The sequence below is a fragment of the Mauremys mutica genome, chromosome 17 (genome assembly GCF_020497125.1).
Source record: "Mauremys mutica isolate MM-2020 ecotype Southern chromosome 17, ASM2049712v1, whole genome shotgun sequence".
Classification (NCBI taxonomy): Eukaryota; Metazoa; Chordata; order Testudines; family Geoemydidae; genus Mauremys; species Mauremys mutica.
In genome coordinates this window covers 16,793,441-16,810,738 of record NC_059088.1, presented here as the reverse complement: position 1 = coordinate 16,810,738, position 17,298 = coordinate 16,793,441, and the positions used below count along the sequence as shown (strand labels likewise).

Sequence of the window (17,298 nt, the reverse complement as noted above, 5' to 3'; positions counted from 1 at the left end):
TTCCACAGGTTGATGAAGCAGAACTTGATTTTTCTGCTCTGTGACATGGGATTATTTCCCCTTTCTCAAACAGCCCAACGAGACAGTGCTGGTGAGCGAGTGTCAGCAAAGATGCAGCTGCAGCCCGGCCCGAGGGCTGAGCTGCGAGTCCCACAGCTGTGCCAGTGATGAGACCTGTGAGATCAAAGATGGTGTCATGGGCTGCATCAACAAAGGTAAAGGACAGTGGCTGATGTAAACATGCCATGAGGGGTTATCGGGGCCAGAGTATATAGGTGATTGTCAATGCTACCAGCTAAGAATGGGGTCTAAGGGTTAGAGTGGGGGGCAGGGCTGGGAGTCAGGACTCCTGGGGTCTATCTCAGCTCTAGGTGGGGAGTTGGGTCTAGTGGTTGGGGTGGGAGGCTGGGAGTCAGGATTCCTGGGTTGTATCCCAGCTCTGAGCAGGGAATGAGGCCTAGTGGGTTAGAGCAGGAATGGAGGCTAGGGGCCAGGACTCCTGGGTTCTTTCCCCAGATCTGCTACTGCCTTGCAGTTATAGAAAGTCTAGCCCTGTCCTCTGCTTTGTTCTGCTGAACATTTTGGTTGGACACCTCCTTAGGCTGATGGGGGTGGCTCTGAGCGTACCCCATGCCAGCTCCCCAACCAGTTCTCACCCTCCCATCCTGCCCCGGCTGGGCTCTCTCCCTGCAGACCCCTGCAAATCCCTGAGATGCCGGACCAAGGAGACATGTAAGGTCGAGAGCGGTCGTGCAACGTGTGTCCCTGACTACAAGAAGACCTGCTGGGGCTGGGGGGACCCGCACTATCACACCTTCGACGGGCTGAACTTTGACTTCCAGGGTACCTGCACCTACACCCTGGCCAAGTACTGCGGGACCGACCCCACCCTGGAGCCCTTCACCATCGACGAGAAGAACGACAACAGGGGGGGCAACCAGGCTGTCTCCTATGTGCGCCTGACCAACATCTACGTCTACGGGTACAACATCTCCATCTACAAGAAAGAGATCGGCAAAGTCCGGGTGAGTCTCCCGGGTCGGGTCGGGCTTCCAGCCAGACCAAGGGCAACACACCGTGCTTCACACCAACACAGCACAACTGCAACACAAAATACTTCACACCAACACAGCACAACTGCAACACAACGTGCTTCACACCAACACAACACAGCATAGCACGACTGCAACACACAAAACCTCATGGCAACACAACACAGCTTTGCACAGCGCAACTGTGGCACGAGACAGCACACATAGCATCACGCCACCACAACATGCTTCACAGCAACACAACATATTCTTAAACACCTGAACCCCCAACACAACACACAGTGCTGCCACTGTATTGTGTATAGTATCTTCCATAGCACCTGCAACACAATATACCACAACAGACAACACCGACACAATATTCTATATAGCGTTTTCTGTAGCACTGGTACCCAGTGCTGCAATGGTATTGTATATAGTATCTTCCGATAGACCAGTACCCTCAACACAACACAGCACCACAACATTGCCGCTGTATTGTGTATAGCATCTTCTGTAGCCCTGGTACCTGCAACACAATACACCACCACTGTATTGTGTAGCATCTTCTGTAGCATCTGTACTCCCAACAAAACACACAATGCTGCCACTGTGTGCTATATAGCATCTTCCGATACACTGTACTTCCAGCACAACACTATTACTACATTGCTTATAGCCTCCTCCATAGCATCTGTACCCCCTGCATGCAAGGCCGCCACTGTATTGTGTATGGCATCTTCCAATACACCGTCACCCCCAACACACAACGCTACCACTGTACTGTGTATTGCATCCTCCGTTGCACCCGCACCCCCAGCACACAAGGCCGCCACTGTATTGTGTATGGCATAGAATCACAGAAGATTAGGGTTGGAAGAGACCTCAGGAGGTATCTAGTCCAACCCCCTGCTCAAAGCAAGACCAATCCCCAACTAAATCATCCCAGCCAGGGCTTTGTCAAGCCTGACCTTAAAAACCTCTAAGGAAGGAGATTCCACCACCTCCCTAGGTAACCCATTCCAGTGCTTCACCCCCCTCCTAGTGAAACAGTGTTTCCTAATATCCAACCTAGACCTTCCCAGTCTTCCAATACACAGTCACCCCCAACACACCACGCTACCACTCTACTGTGTATTGCATCATCCGTAGCACCCGTATCCCCAGCACACAAGGGCCACCGTGTATTGTGTATGGCATCTTCCAATACACAAGTACTCCTAACACAACACACAACGCCAACCTATATTGTATAGAGCATCTTCCGGAGCACACGTACCCTAATGTGCCGCGCTCCGCCGCTGCATTGTCATGCACGCCCTTTGCTGTCCCAGGTGTGGATGGCCGCGACCCTAATGCCCCCACCCTTCCCCTTTGCAGCTGAATGACATTGTCACCAGCCTGCCGCTGACCCTGGCCGACGGCAAGCTGCAGCTTTTCCAGAGCGGCCTGAGCGCTGTGCTGCAGACGGCCTTCGGCCTGGAGGTCTCCTTCGACTGGAACTGGCTGCTGGAGGTGACTCTGCCCAGCAGCTACTATGGTGCCACCTGCGGCCTGTGTGGGAATTACAACCAGGACCCAGCAGACGACATGGCAACGCCGGCTGGCGCCCGGCTCAGCTTGGTGGTGGAGTGGGCTGCCAGCTGGAAGGTGAGGGACCGCGACCCATTCTGCTGGCACGTCTGCCAAGGGAAATGCCCGACCTGTGAGGAGGAGCAGCGGCAGCGCTACCACCGGGATGAGGCCTGCGGACTGATTGCCAAGGTGGATGGCCCCTTCCGCGAATGCCACCGCAAGCTCAGCCCGGACAACTTCTTCGACAGCTGCGTCTACGACGTCTGCCTCAACGGTGGTGCCAAGAGCATGCTGTGCCAGGCGCTGGGTGCCTATGCCGCCAGCTGCCGCAAGGAGGGGGTCGTGGTCCGCGATTGGAGGACGCAATCCGGCTGCAGTGAGTGTGGGGCCAGTGGGGAGAGGGTTAGAGCGGGGGGCTGGGCTCCTGGGTTCTATCCCTGGCTCTGGGAAGGGAGTGGGGTCTGGTGGTTAGAGCAGAGGGGGGCTCAGAGCCAGGACTTCTAGGTTCTATCCCATCTGTCGGAGGGGAGTGGGGTCTAGTGGGTTAGAGCAGGGGGCTAGGAGCTAGGACTCCTGGGTTCTATCCCCAGCTCTGGGAAGAGAGTGGGGTCTAGTGGGTCAGAGCAGGGTGGGCTGGGAGTCTGGATTCCTGGGGTCTAGCCTCAGCTCTACATCTCCCATGATGCACCAGGGCTATTGACTCCCATGATGCACTGCTTCCCCTTTCCAAAAGGGGAGAGCATGGTGCATCATGGGTGATGCAGTCCAACCCAGAGCTTGGTTTATAGATGAGAATGAGGCACCTGAACTATGGCCCCCAGGAGGCACTAGGACAGCATTTCTGAATAGAACTTTCTAGATTTCTCTTTCTTTGTTGTCAGCTGAAATTTTCACCCAAAATTGACATTTTCCATGGGAGGAAAACCCTCATTTTTCAATCAGCTCTCAGGTTTCAGGGTATGACTGACTGCAGGGTCAGGAAGGGATTTTACTCCAGTCTGCAGCTAGCTGCTGCGTGTGTGATGCTTGAGTGTGTAGCATCCTCAAAGGGAAGTGGGATACAGGATTGGCTGGACCACAGTCTTATGCATCGGGATAGCTGTTCAGTCAGTTTGGCTATTAGTAATTCTCGCCCAACTCTGATCCCAGCCCTGCCCTGCCCTGAGAACAGCCACTACGAGGCCTGTGGGAACGCCTGCCCAGCCAGCTGCTCTGACCGAACTGCCCCTTCCTCCTGCCGGGAGCCCTGTGTGGAGACCTGCCAGTGTAACGATGGTTACGTCCTGAGTGCCGGCCAGTGTGTCCCTGTGGGGAGCTGCGGATGCGACTATAATGGCCAATACTACAAACCCAGCGAGGAGTTCTGGGCCGACGAGAACTGCCGCTCTCGGTGCAGGTGTGACCCCCGCCTGGGCATGGTGGTTTGCCAGGAGACCAGCTGCAAGGCCAGCGAGAGATGCGCCGTGGTCAATGGGGTCCGTGGCTGCCACGCAATCAGCTACTCCACCTGCACGGCCTCCGGGGACCATCATTACACCACCTTCACTGGGAGAAGATATGACTTCCAAGGCACGTGCATCTACCAGCTGGCTGGGCTCTGCTCCAGGGACCCCACGCTAACCCCATTCAACATCACAATCTGGAACAACCGTGGCAGCAGGGCCTTGTCCTTTGCCAAGGTGATGACCTTGGAGGTGTACGGCAGAACCATCACTGTCAGCCAGCAGCACCCTCGCAGGATCCAGGTAGGGACACAGCCATGGCCCTCTGAAGAGCGGGGATCTTGGGGCCAGATCCCCAGTGGGTGGGAATGGGCTATCGCTGAAGTGGAGTCAATGGGGCCATATCCCAGCTGGGGTCAATGGGCCGTAGGTCCATTGGAGTCAATGGAGCCAGATTCCAGCTGGGGTCAATCGGCCGCAGCTCCATTGGAGTCAATGGGGCCAGATCCCAGCTGGGGTCTATGGGCTGCAGCTCCATTGGAGTCAATGGGGCCACATCCCAGCTGGGGTCTATCGGCTGCAGCTCTATTGGAGTCAATGGGGCCAGATCCCAGCTGGAGTCTATCGGCTGCAGCTCCATTGGAGTCAATGGGGCCAGATCCCAGCTTGTGTCAATCAGCCGTAGCTCTATTGGAGTCAATGGTAAATCCACAGAGGATGTGAGTTCTGGTGTCTGTGTAAACCAAGGAGCCCATAGTTAAGCAGGTATCTGGTATGTTGGAAAATTTCAGTGCCATGTTGTATGCATGATCCACAGCTACATAATGGGGGTGGGGGCTCAGTAGGGGGCGCTCTCCCCTCAATGTCAGTGCTCAGCCCAGCTGCCCAGCGCAGAGCTGTGGCGCAGGAAACGGGGAGGAGATTACTGTTACAAAGCTCAAGGCTTCTACTCAGCCATTCCTTGGTGATTTTCAGGCACAGGTCTCCAGGCTCTGTAGAAAGAATACGTACCACTCCTGTTTAATTAACAGGGAAACTGAGGCATACAGCAGGACAAAGACTTGCCCAAAATTACATAGACAGTCAGTGGTAGAGCTGGGAATAGAGCCCAGGAGTCCTGGCTCACAGCTCTAACCACTAGACACTACTCCCACCCAGAGCTGTGGATATGTCATGGACTCACAGGACTCGTGCTCTCTCTCAGCTCCATATGATACCTGGGGGCAACTCCCTTCAGTGCGATAGCCCTTCTCGGGGGTCAAGCCGTAGGCCCCTCCTCCTCCTGGAACCACTCCCCTCTGAGCCCTCAGCACGTCTCTCGCCGTGGGCCCCCTCAGGGAGTCCACTCGCTCTGGACCCCCGGGGCCTCCACTCCCAGAGGGAATAATGCCCCCCTGTTCTCTAGCCCAGAGCGACTCTCAGCCAGCGTAAAACAGGAGGGTTTATTGAGCATCTGAACCCAGCACAGGAAACTCTCAGGGCCTCAGGCCTGGCCTCCCTCAGCACAGCACATCCCAGTCCCCCTGCAGCCAGGTGGGCTCTGCCTGCTCTCTCTCTCCAGTCCAGCAGCCCCCTCCTTCCAGATGGGCATCCTATATCCCCTCCCCCAACAGCTCCTCCCCCGTCTTTTGTCCTCTGTCCCAGGTAAATAAGGTCACTGGGGCCCTCTCTCTTCCGTCCTTTGTTCCCCTCTGGCTGGAACTGGCTGGTCAGGTCACCAGGGCCCGCTCTCCTCAGCCCTTTGTCCTCCCACTGGCCAGAACCAGCTGACTGCCAAGCTGGGGTGGGCCTCTTAGTCACCAGGTCACCAGTTGTTAGGGTTCCCCAGCTCCAGGCCATTGTCCGGGGGTTCTGGCTGCGAGGTCACTCCTGGTCCTTTGCAACAACAAACCCTCTCCCACCACCGTGTTAAACAGGCAACACAGGGAAACTGAGGCACATACATACTATTCACGTAAAACACTACAAAAATCCCCAACTTCGTCACAGGATAGAACTCTGGAGGCCTGGGTCCCTGTCCCCTGCCCCCAACTAGTGGTGTTCATTCAAAATTAAGCCCAGGCTCTGCCATGTCTGTTCCAGGTGGATGGAGTCTTTGTGGATCTGCCTTTCTACCATGAGGAGAAGCTACAGGCCTACGTCAGCGGAGCCCAAGTCCTCATCAAGACTGCCTTCGCCCTGATTGTGACCTTCGACGGGAGCGGCCTGGTCCGGGTCACCGTGCCCAACACCTACACCAACGCCCTCTGCGGTCTGTGTGGCAATGGCAACCAGAGCCCTGGCCAAGATCTGACCATGAGGGATGGGAGCCGGGCCGCCAACGCCGTCCAGTTCGCAGAGAGCTGGAAGGTTGGTGACGTCCCGGGGTGCTCGTCTAGCTGCACCGGGGACTGCCCAGTCTGCAGCGAGGCTCAGAGACAACCCTACAAGGGAGACCAGTACTGCGGGGTCATCACCAGAGGGGATGGGCCATTCAGACAGTGCCACGGGGCCATCGACCCAGCCCCCTTCTTCAATGATTGTCTCTCCGACACCTGCCAGTACAAGGGGCATTACTCGGCTCTGTGCGACGCGATCGGCGCCTACATGACAGCCTGCCAGGCTGGGGGCATCCAGATAGGGCCTTGGAGGACGGCCTCGTTCTGCAGTGAGTGTCGCCTGCGGGACTCTGCTTTAGGGACGGGCGCGTGCTCACCAGCCCCTGCTGCTGGGGACGCGGTGGGTGTGTGTCAGAATTTCTCACCCACATGCCACACACATTTGTGGCTTATTGCTATCTAATGGGGATTGGCCTGAGGCTCACGCAGCCGGGCCAGGGATAGAGCACAGGAGTCCTGGCTCCCAGCCCCCCCCACTCTAACCACTAGACACCACTCCCCTCCCTGAGCTGGGGATAGAACCCAGGAGTCCTGACTCCCAGTTTCACACCCACCGCAGTTCTGTCCACTGTACCTTAATGGGCCTTTTATCTCACCTACATCTGCACGTTCCCTCTGATCTTCTCCTGCAGGCCCCACCTGCCCCCGTAACTCCCACTACGAGCTCTGTGGGAGCGGCTGCCCTGCCACCTGCCACGGGCTCTCGGCACCGGACAACTGCGACGCCCCCTGTGCCGAAGGGTGTTTCTGTGATGCCGGGTTCCTCCTGAGCGGAGACCGGTGCGTCCCCGTCGCGCAGTGCGGCTGTGTGCACCAGGGCAGGTACTACAGGAAGGGAGAGGAGTTCTACGCCAGCGCCTCCTGCCAGGAACGGTGCCGGTGCCAAGACAACGGGGTCGTCGAGTGCCAGGAGGCCTCCTGCGGAGCCAACGAGCAGTGCAGGGTGGAGAACGGAGTCCTGGGCTGCCACGCCATGGGCTGCGGCAAATGCACCGTGGCTGGCGATTCCCACTACCTGACCTTCGACGGACGGGCCTTTGACTTTCAGGGCTCCTGCACTTACACCTTAGCCGAGCTCTGCAGCAGCAGTTCCCGACTGGCGAACTTCTCTTTGGTGGTGGAGAAGGAGAGCTCTGGCGATGGTCGCGTGGCTCGGACGAGGTCGCTGGTAGTCTCTGTCCGTGGCTACGCCATCACCGTGGAGAGGGGGAGGAAATGGGCAGTCGTGGTAAGGTCCCTTTGTGCTTTGAGCCCCGTTGCTGGCCAACGCCATGTTTGCTGGTTGTTCCGCAGCCTGACCCGGGTGCCCTGACGTTCAGAGGCAGCATAGCTTAGTGGCTGGAGTGGAGGGGAGGGATGGCCCCCGTGGGGAGGGTGCTTGGGAGATTTGAGTGCCTGTCCCTGCTCCATCAGAGGTTTGCTGTGTGACCTTGAGCACGTCCCTATACATGTAACCTGTGTGTTAGCCCAAACCTTTCTACTGTTCACATGGAAAAACCTTTGACCTGGGGCTTTAAACCCTGGCTAGCGGACCCAGCTCCTGGTGGGTTAGAATTTCAACATGGGCTGGAAGCTGATGCAGGGTCAGTCATTCAAGTGTGGATGGTCCTCCAGTGCCTTCCTACATCCCTGCCTAAGGACAGGCAAGTTCTCTCGCAGTTGACTGGGAAAGGATCCCAGAGTGTCTCATCACTCAAGCTACCCCCCCAGGCAGACAAGGGCAAGCCCGGTGATGGCAAGGGCACGGGAATATGGGGAGGGACACACCCGGGCTCGGCTAAGCTCAGAATCGAGTACCAATGACTCGGGTGAGCTGTGCAATGAAGACAGATTCTTTGTCCATCTGTGCCTCCCAGTTGTACAATGGGGATAATGGCACTGCCCTGCTTCCCAGGCAGATTGTCAATAAATACACCTCTACCCCGATATAACGCGAACCGATATAACACAAATTTGGATATAACGCAGTAAAGCAGCGCTCCGGTGGGGCGGGGCTGTGCACTCCAGTGGATAAAAGCAAGTTCGATATAATGCGGTTTCACCTATAACGCGGTAAGATTTTCTGGCTCCCAAGGACAGCGTTATATTGAGGTAGAGGTGTATGCTAAAGGGCTGCTCAGATACCAAATTAATGCAGGCCAGATAAGGACCTAGAACAGAGCAAGGACACCTGGGCTCTATTCCCAGCTGCTCTGCTGGTTGACTGTGGGCAGGTCCCTTCCCCTTTACGTGCCTCATTTCCCCCGACTGTATAACAAACCCCCCTGCGGCACCACGGCACCATGTCAGAAATATTTTGGTGTTTTGCAGAAAAAAGTTGAAATTTTCCTTGGGGCAGGGGTGGGAAAAAGCCCATTTTCAGAGCAGTTCTACTAACTCAGAAATGCCGATGGTCTTCTACGCCGAGTCTAGAACTAGTCTAGCCCCAAGCATGGGGCAAAAAATGGTGGTAGTCTGGGTTACGTCTTCGCGAACATTGGGGCAGCCTCTCCCCAGAATCCACCCAACCTCTCCCAACTGCATTTACATCAAGATCCTGCATTAAGCTAAGACAAGATAAAGAAAGAAATAGACGGCAATGAGAGAGGCCTTGGTGATTTGTCTCGCCCAGGTATGTGTCCTGGAGGACTAGCTAGAGGAGAGACCCTAGGAAGAAGAGCCAATATGGGCTCGGAGTCCCAGGAAGCCCCAGTAGATCAGCCTATGGAAGCTACATGACAAAGCTCAGGTCAGTCTTTCTGGAATCTAATGCAGTGATGGGCAAACGTCCCTTTCCTTGGCACAGGTGAACGGGGAGCTCTATGCTCTGCCACTGGCCCTAGACAGCGGGAGAATCCGTGTGAACCAGGAGGGGAAGAATGTCGTGGTCCAGACCGATTTTGGCCTCAAAGTCCTTTACGATGCTTCCTACTACGCCTTGGTGTCCGTCCCCAGCTCCTACAAGGGAAACGTGTGTGGCTTGTGTGGCAACTTCAACGGCGACAAGAACGACGACTTCCTGCTGCCCGGTGGGAAAAGCGCACGGAACGCGGATGAGTTCGGGGCCTCCTGGAAGGTGCCCGTTGATGGTGCCACCTGCGCCGATGGCTGTGGTGAGAGGTGCCCCGTCTGCGATGCAGCCAAGACAGCACCGTACCAGGTCGAGAGCTCCTGTGGGCTGATCAGAACTGCCTCGGGTCCCTTCAGAGACTGTCACTTGCTGGTCAGCCCCGCCGAGTACTTCAACCATTGTCTCTACGACATGTGTGCCACTAATGGGGCGGGAGAGACCCTGTGCCAGAGCCTCCAGGCCTACGCGGCCGCATGCCAGGCAGCTGGGGCCAAGATCAGAGCCTGGAGAACAGCCTCCTTCTGCCGTAAGTTTATAGAGCAACCTAGAGCCCTGGGCTGAGGTAACTTCCCAGACCTCTTCCCTCCTCTGTTTGCCCCCACCCCATCATCCCCACTCCCTGGGACCCCAGATCTCCTGATCCCAGCCTTCTCTCCACCCTCTCTCTGCCCCACCCCCCAAAAAACCTGCTCATCATCAGCAGCTTGGTCATTAAAAACCCAAACAAACTAGGAAACATCCAGAAAAATAACTTGACTTGCTCAGGCCAAGGAGTCCCTGGTGGAGCTGGGAATTGAACCCAGAACATTGGAGTCTTAAAAGATGCATCTCCGTGGCAACACAACCACCCAACCAACCCAGCCACAAAACCAGAGTGCAGGCGGTGAATAGGATTGGGGGGTGGGTCTCAGCGCCCTGGTGGGAACATCTGCACTGCTATTGACCCATGTAGCTATGTCGCTATAGGTATATGGGCATACGCTACATAAGCTGTAGGTGTGGCTGAAGGCAGTAACGGAAGAGCCTACAGGACCCTGTAACAGTAGCATAGCCAAACTAGCTAAGGTGCAAGGCCCAAAGATTTGATACAAGTAACTAACCCAAAGGTGTCTTGTGACCGTCTGTGTCAGGATGTCAAGAGTGCTGTTTTAAGCTAAAGTGCCAACCAGCTGTAGCAGCGTAGGCGACCGAGCTATGCCAGCGTACACACTACAGCCTTGTCCCACAGGCGTAAGTGCCCGACTACACCGACATCATAACTCCACCTCCCTTAGCGGCGGCGGGCTTTTGTCAGTGTAGTCAGGGCAAGGCCGTGTCCTTGTAGACACTGTGCTCCTTACAACGGCTGTTGGCTGTCTTCAGTTGAAACGGCTCCCTGGAGAACGCTGGGCAGTTAGAGCCTGCTCTGAGCCAGGCTGTGCCTGCCCAGCTCCCTACTCAGGGAGGCGAGATGCCCGAGTGGCTGCCCCCGCTCCTGGCTGGGAATGGGGAGGCGAGAAGCCCAGGTGGCTGGTCCCTGCTCCCAGTTGGTGGAAGTGCTCCCGGTGAGGACGCGCATCACTGACAGAAGGAGGGTAGCGTGGACATCAGCCACTGCAGTAATTACATGGGTCGGCTTAAATCTGTAGTGTAGCTAGACCCTTATTCACCTGACTTTGCTGTACCAGACCCACTCCCCTATGTGTGTGGGTGGGTGCCGGTGATGGATCTAAAACACATGGCTTTGCTGCAGTGTTGCTTGAGCATTTACTCTGTTTCTCTCTCCAGCCCTGGCCTGCCCAGCCAACAGCCACTACGAGCTGTGCACTAGATCCTGTGATTTCACCTGTGCTGGCTTGTCCACCCCTGCCCAATGCACCAGCAAGTGCTTTGAAGGCTGCCAGTGTGATGTGGGCTATGCGGCCGATGGGGAGGGGTGCATGTCCATGGACAGGTGCGGCTGTATGCGCGATGGACGCTACGTCAAGGTGGGTGCTGGGTTATCAGGGTGTGAAGTTTCTCAGGCTGGCTGCTGCCGTTGCTACCTGCTGACCTGCAGGGATGGTGCATGTGAGGTCACATTGTGCAGAGATTAGAACAGTTTTGTTGTAGAATGTGTGGTTGTGGGCTGGATGGAATAGTCCTGGAGGCTGGATCCGTCCCATAGGCTGCCAGTTGGACCAGGTTTTTTGTGAATTCTGGGGCATGCGACTGAACCAATCGCAAATGTTTTAACAGGGTCACCTGTGAAACAAAACATTTCGATTTTTGGGGGGGTGGTCCAAATCAGCTTTTCTGTTTCAAAATTTCCTTCAGTTGTATGAATAAAGCCAATCTCCAGGGTTTAAAAATAGTGGACATTGAAACAAAACATTTAGATTTTGTTGAAACAAAATAGTTGGTTTGACCTGACACGATATATTTTGGACTTTTCAATGCGCTGAAAGTTTTGATGAATTTCATTTTCAGTTTGACCTGAATCAATTTCTTTTGGAATTGCCAGCAAGGCAAAAAAATGGCTGTTCACACAGCTTACTCGTGTCTGTGTTGCTGTTTTCTGTTTGCTCGCTGCTTCGCGCTGGGGGGTGTTTATATACCACGGAGTCCAGGGATGGTGAGATTTGACTCCCTTAAGCTGAAAGATGAAGGGAGGGACAAGCAGCTGTTTGAGAGGCTGGGAGTGGGCGCCTGAAATCAGGCCTCTCCCAGCCGATCTGGGCAGTCTGTCTTGGCATTATCAGTGCTTCTGCATCTGTTCTTAGCAGAGTCCCCATCCGCTGCCTGCTGGGGAGGGAGATGTGGCTGCTTCCCGCTGCTGATATGGAGACTTGACACTCTCTCCAGTGGAAATTTAACCAAGTTGTTTGGGAATTTCCCTGCAGGCCGGGGAGAGCGTTGTCTCCAGCGACTGCTCCGAGAAGTGCACCTGCCGTGCCACAGGCGGGCTTGTCTGTGAGCCACACAGCTGCCCTGCTGGAGAGGCCTGTGTGCTCCAGGACGGGGTGCGCGGCTGCGTGAAGCGGGAAGGCCGGTGCACGCTGGTTCCCGGAGCCCGGCTCACCTCCTTCGACGGCGCCTCGGGGAAGATCCTCGACAGTGGGGCCTATGAGGTGGCTTCACTCTGCAACAGCAGCGCCCCCTCCTGGTTTAGGGTGGTGGTAGAGGTCCAGCAGTGCAGCAGCGGGGGAGTGGTGGCTGGTGCAGCCATCTACATCTTCTTCCCGGAGGCTTTTGTCGTTGTCAAGAGGAACAAGGAGACGTGGGTAAGAGGGGACCGGGTGAGAACTGGCTGAGACACAGGGGAGAGCTTCCTTCTATCAGAGCCAAGCTCTAACTAAATAATAAAATCCAGGAGTCCTTGCTCCCAACCCCTCCCTGCATGCTGCTCTAGCCCACTAGATGCCCACCACTCCCCTCCCCGAGCTGGGAACAGAACCCAGGAGTCCTGGCTCTCAGCCCCCCTGCTCTAACCCACTAGACCCCACTCCCCTCCCCGAGCTGGGAACAGAACCCAAGAGTCCTGGCTTTCAGCCCCCCTGCTCTAACCCACTAGACCCCACTCCCCTCCCCAAGCTGGGAACAGAACCCAGGAGTCCTGGCTCTCAAACTCTCCCCAGCCCACTCCTCTAACCTACTAGAACTGACTCTAGGCAGACCCAAGACCTCCGTTGCCCCTCCTGTTGTGTGTGGACATAGCGGCTTTTTACAATTATTGCAGACAGAGCTGCTGGAAATTAAAATCCTGGGAATATCGAACATTCACAGGAAGTGATTTTTGTGCTGCCCGTTTTGGAAACGGGCCAGATTTTTCTTGATGTTTTCTGCCAATTTATCCAATTGTTTCTATGCCAAAACCGGTCATTTTCCGAATGGGAGGGGAGAGGAATTCCACATTCTGACAGAACCAGCTGATCCCACTGCCCTGCAACGTGGCCCATGGACTCCAGGCCCCGCTGCCCTGCAATGTTATCGCTCCATCTCACTCATCCCCGTGTCTTCCTGACCTCCCCGTCTGTCTGTTCCAGGTGAACGGGCGCCCGGTGCCGCTCCCGGCGAAGATCTCCAACGTGTCTGTGAGCGAGTCTCAGGGCGGCGTGGCCGTGGTCCAGGCCTCGGGACTGCAGGTTCTGTTCAGCCCCAGTGGGGAGGTGACATTGAGAGTCGGTGAGAGCCTGGCTAACAAGCTGTGTGCACCCTGTGGGAACTTCAATGGCAACATGTCTGATGACTTGCGGCTGCCCAGCGGGCAGGTCACGGGGAACCTCGCGGAGGTCGTTGCTGCCTGGAAGGCCAGAGACTTCTCCGGGTGGTGAGTGGCTCTGCAGACGGCCTATTTTGGCAACCTCAACACCCCATTCTGTGTCTCCAGAGGATGCCCAGATCCCATTGATTTTCAGACCCACACCCCACTCGTTCCCAACCTCTCTCAAGCCATCTAGCCAACATAGCTTCCCACCATATCTCAGCTCTAGTCATCGGTACTCTGGTAGTGGTGGCCCACTGCAGAGCTCACTTCCAGGATCCCTGGCAGTGTTGCCCCGCATCCCTCTGGGTGGGGTTTGCGTTTCATTTTGGCTTTCCCTTTGTCACCGGGTCAGGCACCTCCTGCAATTGCATGAGTTGCAGGTACCTCCTGCCACATAGCAAGAGAGCTCCCTGCCCCAGTGTCTCTAACTAGCCAGACAGAAGGATGATCATGCCTGTTTCACACGTGGGGAAACAGAGGCCCAGAAATTGTGGTTTACAACATGACCCAGAACAGGAGCGGAGACACTGCTGTAGCATTTGAGAACCTAGGAAGCCTGTTTCCCAGCTGGGGACTGAAGCGAGATCTCCCACATCCAAATGCAGTGCTTTAATTACAAGGCCATTGTGTGGGGATGGGATGAGCCTTGTGTAAAGATTAGGATAGGTTGAAAAATTTCTACTAAAACTGATTTGAAAAATTGGGGTTGTGTTGAAACTATTTCCTCTCTCTCTCTCTCCTCTCTCTCTCTCTCTCGCTCTCAAAGTGTCTGTTTCTTATGACAAAGTTAGATTAATTGAAAACTGAGTACTGGAAAACCAAAATATTTAGATTTTGAAATGGTGCTGTAGTGCCTGATGGGAGATGTAGTTCAGGTGCCTCATGTCACCATTCTTATGTATAGGCTGGGCTCCCTTGCTGGAGTATATCTCCCATGATGCAACACAGCCAGGTGACTGCCATGATAGACCCTCTCCCTTCACCAAGAGGGAAGACTGGTGCATCATGGGAGATATATTCCTACCTGGGAACCTGGCCTATAGATGAGAATCGGTATATGAGGAACCTGAACTACAGCTTCCATAAGGTACTGCAACAGCATTTCAAAATTGAAATATTTCAGTTTGGGGGCTTTTTTTTGTTTTGTTTTACCTAAAAATCCCAAACACGTTCGATGGACAACAAGCACAAAATTCATTCAGTTTTCCAGGAAAATTTTTTCACCCAACCCTAATTTGTTGTTGATTTTCTGTTTGCCAAGACCCCAATGAATTTATCCATTTTTTGTCATTTTTCCATTTTAAATGTGGCCACAGACTCTTTTGATTTGGTCAAAACAAGTTGTGTTCCAGCTAACACCAATTTTGAGTTTTCAGTTTGTTGAGAGTGAACCAAAATGACCCAAAATGAATTTTTGGCCTGTGGACCCCCTGCCCACAAACCAGCAGCAGCCCAGCTCTAGTTCATGTGTGTTTTTGGCTCAGTGTAGATGCTAATTACTATTTTCTCTCTTTTAGCAAAGAATAGCTCCACCTGGGACCATCAAAGATCAGCACTGCACCGACATTGGACTCAGCAATTGTCTAAACAAATGCACAAACCACCCCAAGGTATTTGTGATACCTGAGGGCCAGTTATAAGCCACTGTAATATCAATCAGTGTGTCTACAGCAATAAATCCTTGCAATCCTTTCAATACCCTTGTGCAGCTTCGTTGTCTCACCCTGCGCTTGTGTTATCCCTCTTAGCAGGGTACGCGTGGAAGGTTTTGGCAGAGCGTTTCAGAGCCCCGGGGCATTAGTGAAGTGTGATTTCATAGACAAGCCCAAACCATTGTAGTCATCTACACATTCTGGCATCCTGCATAAAACTGGACTTCACTGAATTTAATTCCCACACCAGTTAATTGAATGAGAGCAGATCTCTTGGAAAGAACATCCAATCTTGATTTAACAGTGTATGGAGAATTGCCCAGGACCCCTGGTAAGATGTTCCCCATGTTAGTTACCCTCTCCCTTAAACATTTTGCACCTTACTTCTGAACATGTCAGCTTCCATCCCTTGGATCTTGTTAGGCCTTGGTTTGTGAGATTGGAGAACCAGTACCAAGCTTCTAGTCCAGCACACAATAGAGTCCTAGACAGATCAGAACCCCACTATGTCTGAACAGGGCCAACCATGCCGGTACCTACCCTGCTGAGCCCATGGTATAAGTGACCATTTCACCTATTTATGTGGAACTACGGCAGAGTTCCTGATTCTCAGATGGCCATCAGCAGCATGAAGTCACCTTGACTGAAGGAAGCCCCAGGATAGATCTGGGATTCAAACCAATACAGCCCACTGCCTCTCAGTCCAAGGCCATCCCAAAGCACTGCTAGGACAACTGTCACTGGCTGTCCAGGCTACAGAAGGAAACTGATGGATGTTTTTAGAAGGCAATCAATGGGTCTTTGCACCAGGCTGTGTTTCCATTGACTAAGCACAGTAAGGCCTTAAACAACTTTTAGACACGGCAGTAGGTCAAGTCTTAGTATCAGGAAGGGTTCTGGCAGCCCTAGGCACAACCCTAGCCATTTTGGTTCAAAATGGATGGGGGTGGGGGGAGAAAAAAAAAAGACAGCTGGTGACCAAACAGCTGCAACCATGTCTATTACTTTCCCCTAAACAGGATTATAGGAGATTAGGGTTGGAAGAGACCTCAGGAGGTATCTAGTCCAACCCCCTGCTCAAAGCAGGACCAACATCAACTAAATCATCCCAGCCAGGGGGTCAAAGCCAGGCCTTAAAAACCTCTAAGGATGGAGATTCCACCACCTCCCTAGGGAACCCATTCCAGTGCTTCACCACCCTCCTAGTGAAATAGTGTTTCCTAATATCCAGCCTAGACCTTCCCCGCTGCAATTTGAGACCATTGCTCCTTGTTGTGTCAAGACCCTTCCATCTCAGCCCATCCTCTCACTGAATAACCTCACAGAAAGGAGGAAAAAGGGGTACCTACAGAGACCCTGGCATGGGGAAGAATGGAGATAAGTGTGTGTGTGGGGGGGCACAGACATGCTTCTATGGTGGAGGAGGAGGACAGAGTCCCTCAGACAGAGGGGGATGGGAGAAGGAGCAGTGTGCTGAGCTCAGCCTCCATCTTCTGGAAGTTGAGATTCTCAGTTTGTGAAGGTTTGACACTTGAAGATCCCCAACTTATGCCCTAGAGCAGTGGTTTTCAGCTTCTCATTTGCAGCCCTGCTAAAAATCTTTGGAAATCTGAGAGTCTGCAGCCCCCACATTGAAAGCCACTGCCCTCGAGAGATTAAAAAGAAGTCTTACAAGTGGGGAGGAAAGAAAAAAAAGCCACTGAAGACAAAAAACACCAACCCCCAAAGTGTAGCTTGTTCCTTAGTTTCTTCCCACCTCCCTGGGGTGGGAGAAAGAGGCTGAATAACTTAAAAGGCTCCTGGCTCCCAGATCCTTCCCTCCCCTGTGCCCTACCCACTAGGCCTTTCTACCAAGAGGAGGGTAGGAACTAGTGGTATTGCCCTTTCATGGGGAGGGCCTTACACAGGAAGTGAGCAAGGGGAATCACCAGATCTAGTCTGCCCTCCTGTATGCACGTCAGGAGCCACCAGCACCACCCACACCCTAAAAATCAGACCAGACCCATCTCTTACAATGCACCTTCCTCCCCAACCCAGCCAACACGGGGAATGGAAAAGAAGCTGAGCATTGCCCATGACTGCAAAGCTTTAGTTTTGAATAAGATCACCAGAGAGTCATCCCCCCACCCCTGTTTTCTTTTGAGAAAAAAAAAGTTGCCAAAAGC

At 54.1% G+C, this 17,298-nt stretch overlaps 1 protein-coding gene across 1 annotated transcript in view; it reads left to right on the top strand.

Moving 5' to 3' along the window:
* Positions 1–15,156, top strand: part of LOC123351806 (IgGFc-binding protein-like) — a 30,952-nt gene extending 15,796 nt beyond the window's left edge. Inside the window, exons 9-19 of the mRNA XM_044991455.1 lie at positions 74–215; positions 694–1,025; positions 2,412–2,982; positions 3,756–4,351; positions 6,131–6,695; positions 7,059–7,654; positions 9,212–9,782; positions 11,024–11,223; positions 12,118–12,498; positions 13,261–13,544; positions 14,999–15,156. Of these exons, the coding sequence (XP_044847390.1) occupies positions 74–215; positions 694–1,025; positions 2,412–2,982; positions 3,756–4,351; positions 6,131–6,695; positions 7,059–7,654; positions 9,212–9,782; positions 11,024–11,223; positions 12,118–12,498; positions 13,261–13,544; positions 14,999–15,008 (4,248 nt within the window). The 3' untranslated portion in view covers positions 15,009–15,156. The remainder of the gene's footprint in view (positions 1–73; positions 216–693; positions 1,026–2,411; positions 2,983–3,755; positions 4,352–6,130; positions 6,696–7,058; positions 7,655–9,211; positions 9,783–11,023; positions 11,224–12,117; positions 12,499–13,260; positions 13,545–14,998) is intronic.
* The last annotated feature ends 2,142 nt before the right edge of the window (positions 15,157–17,298 follow it).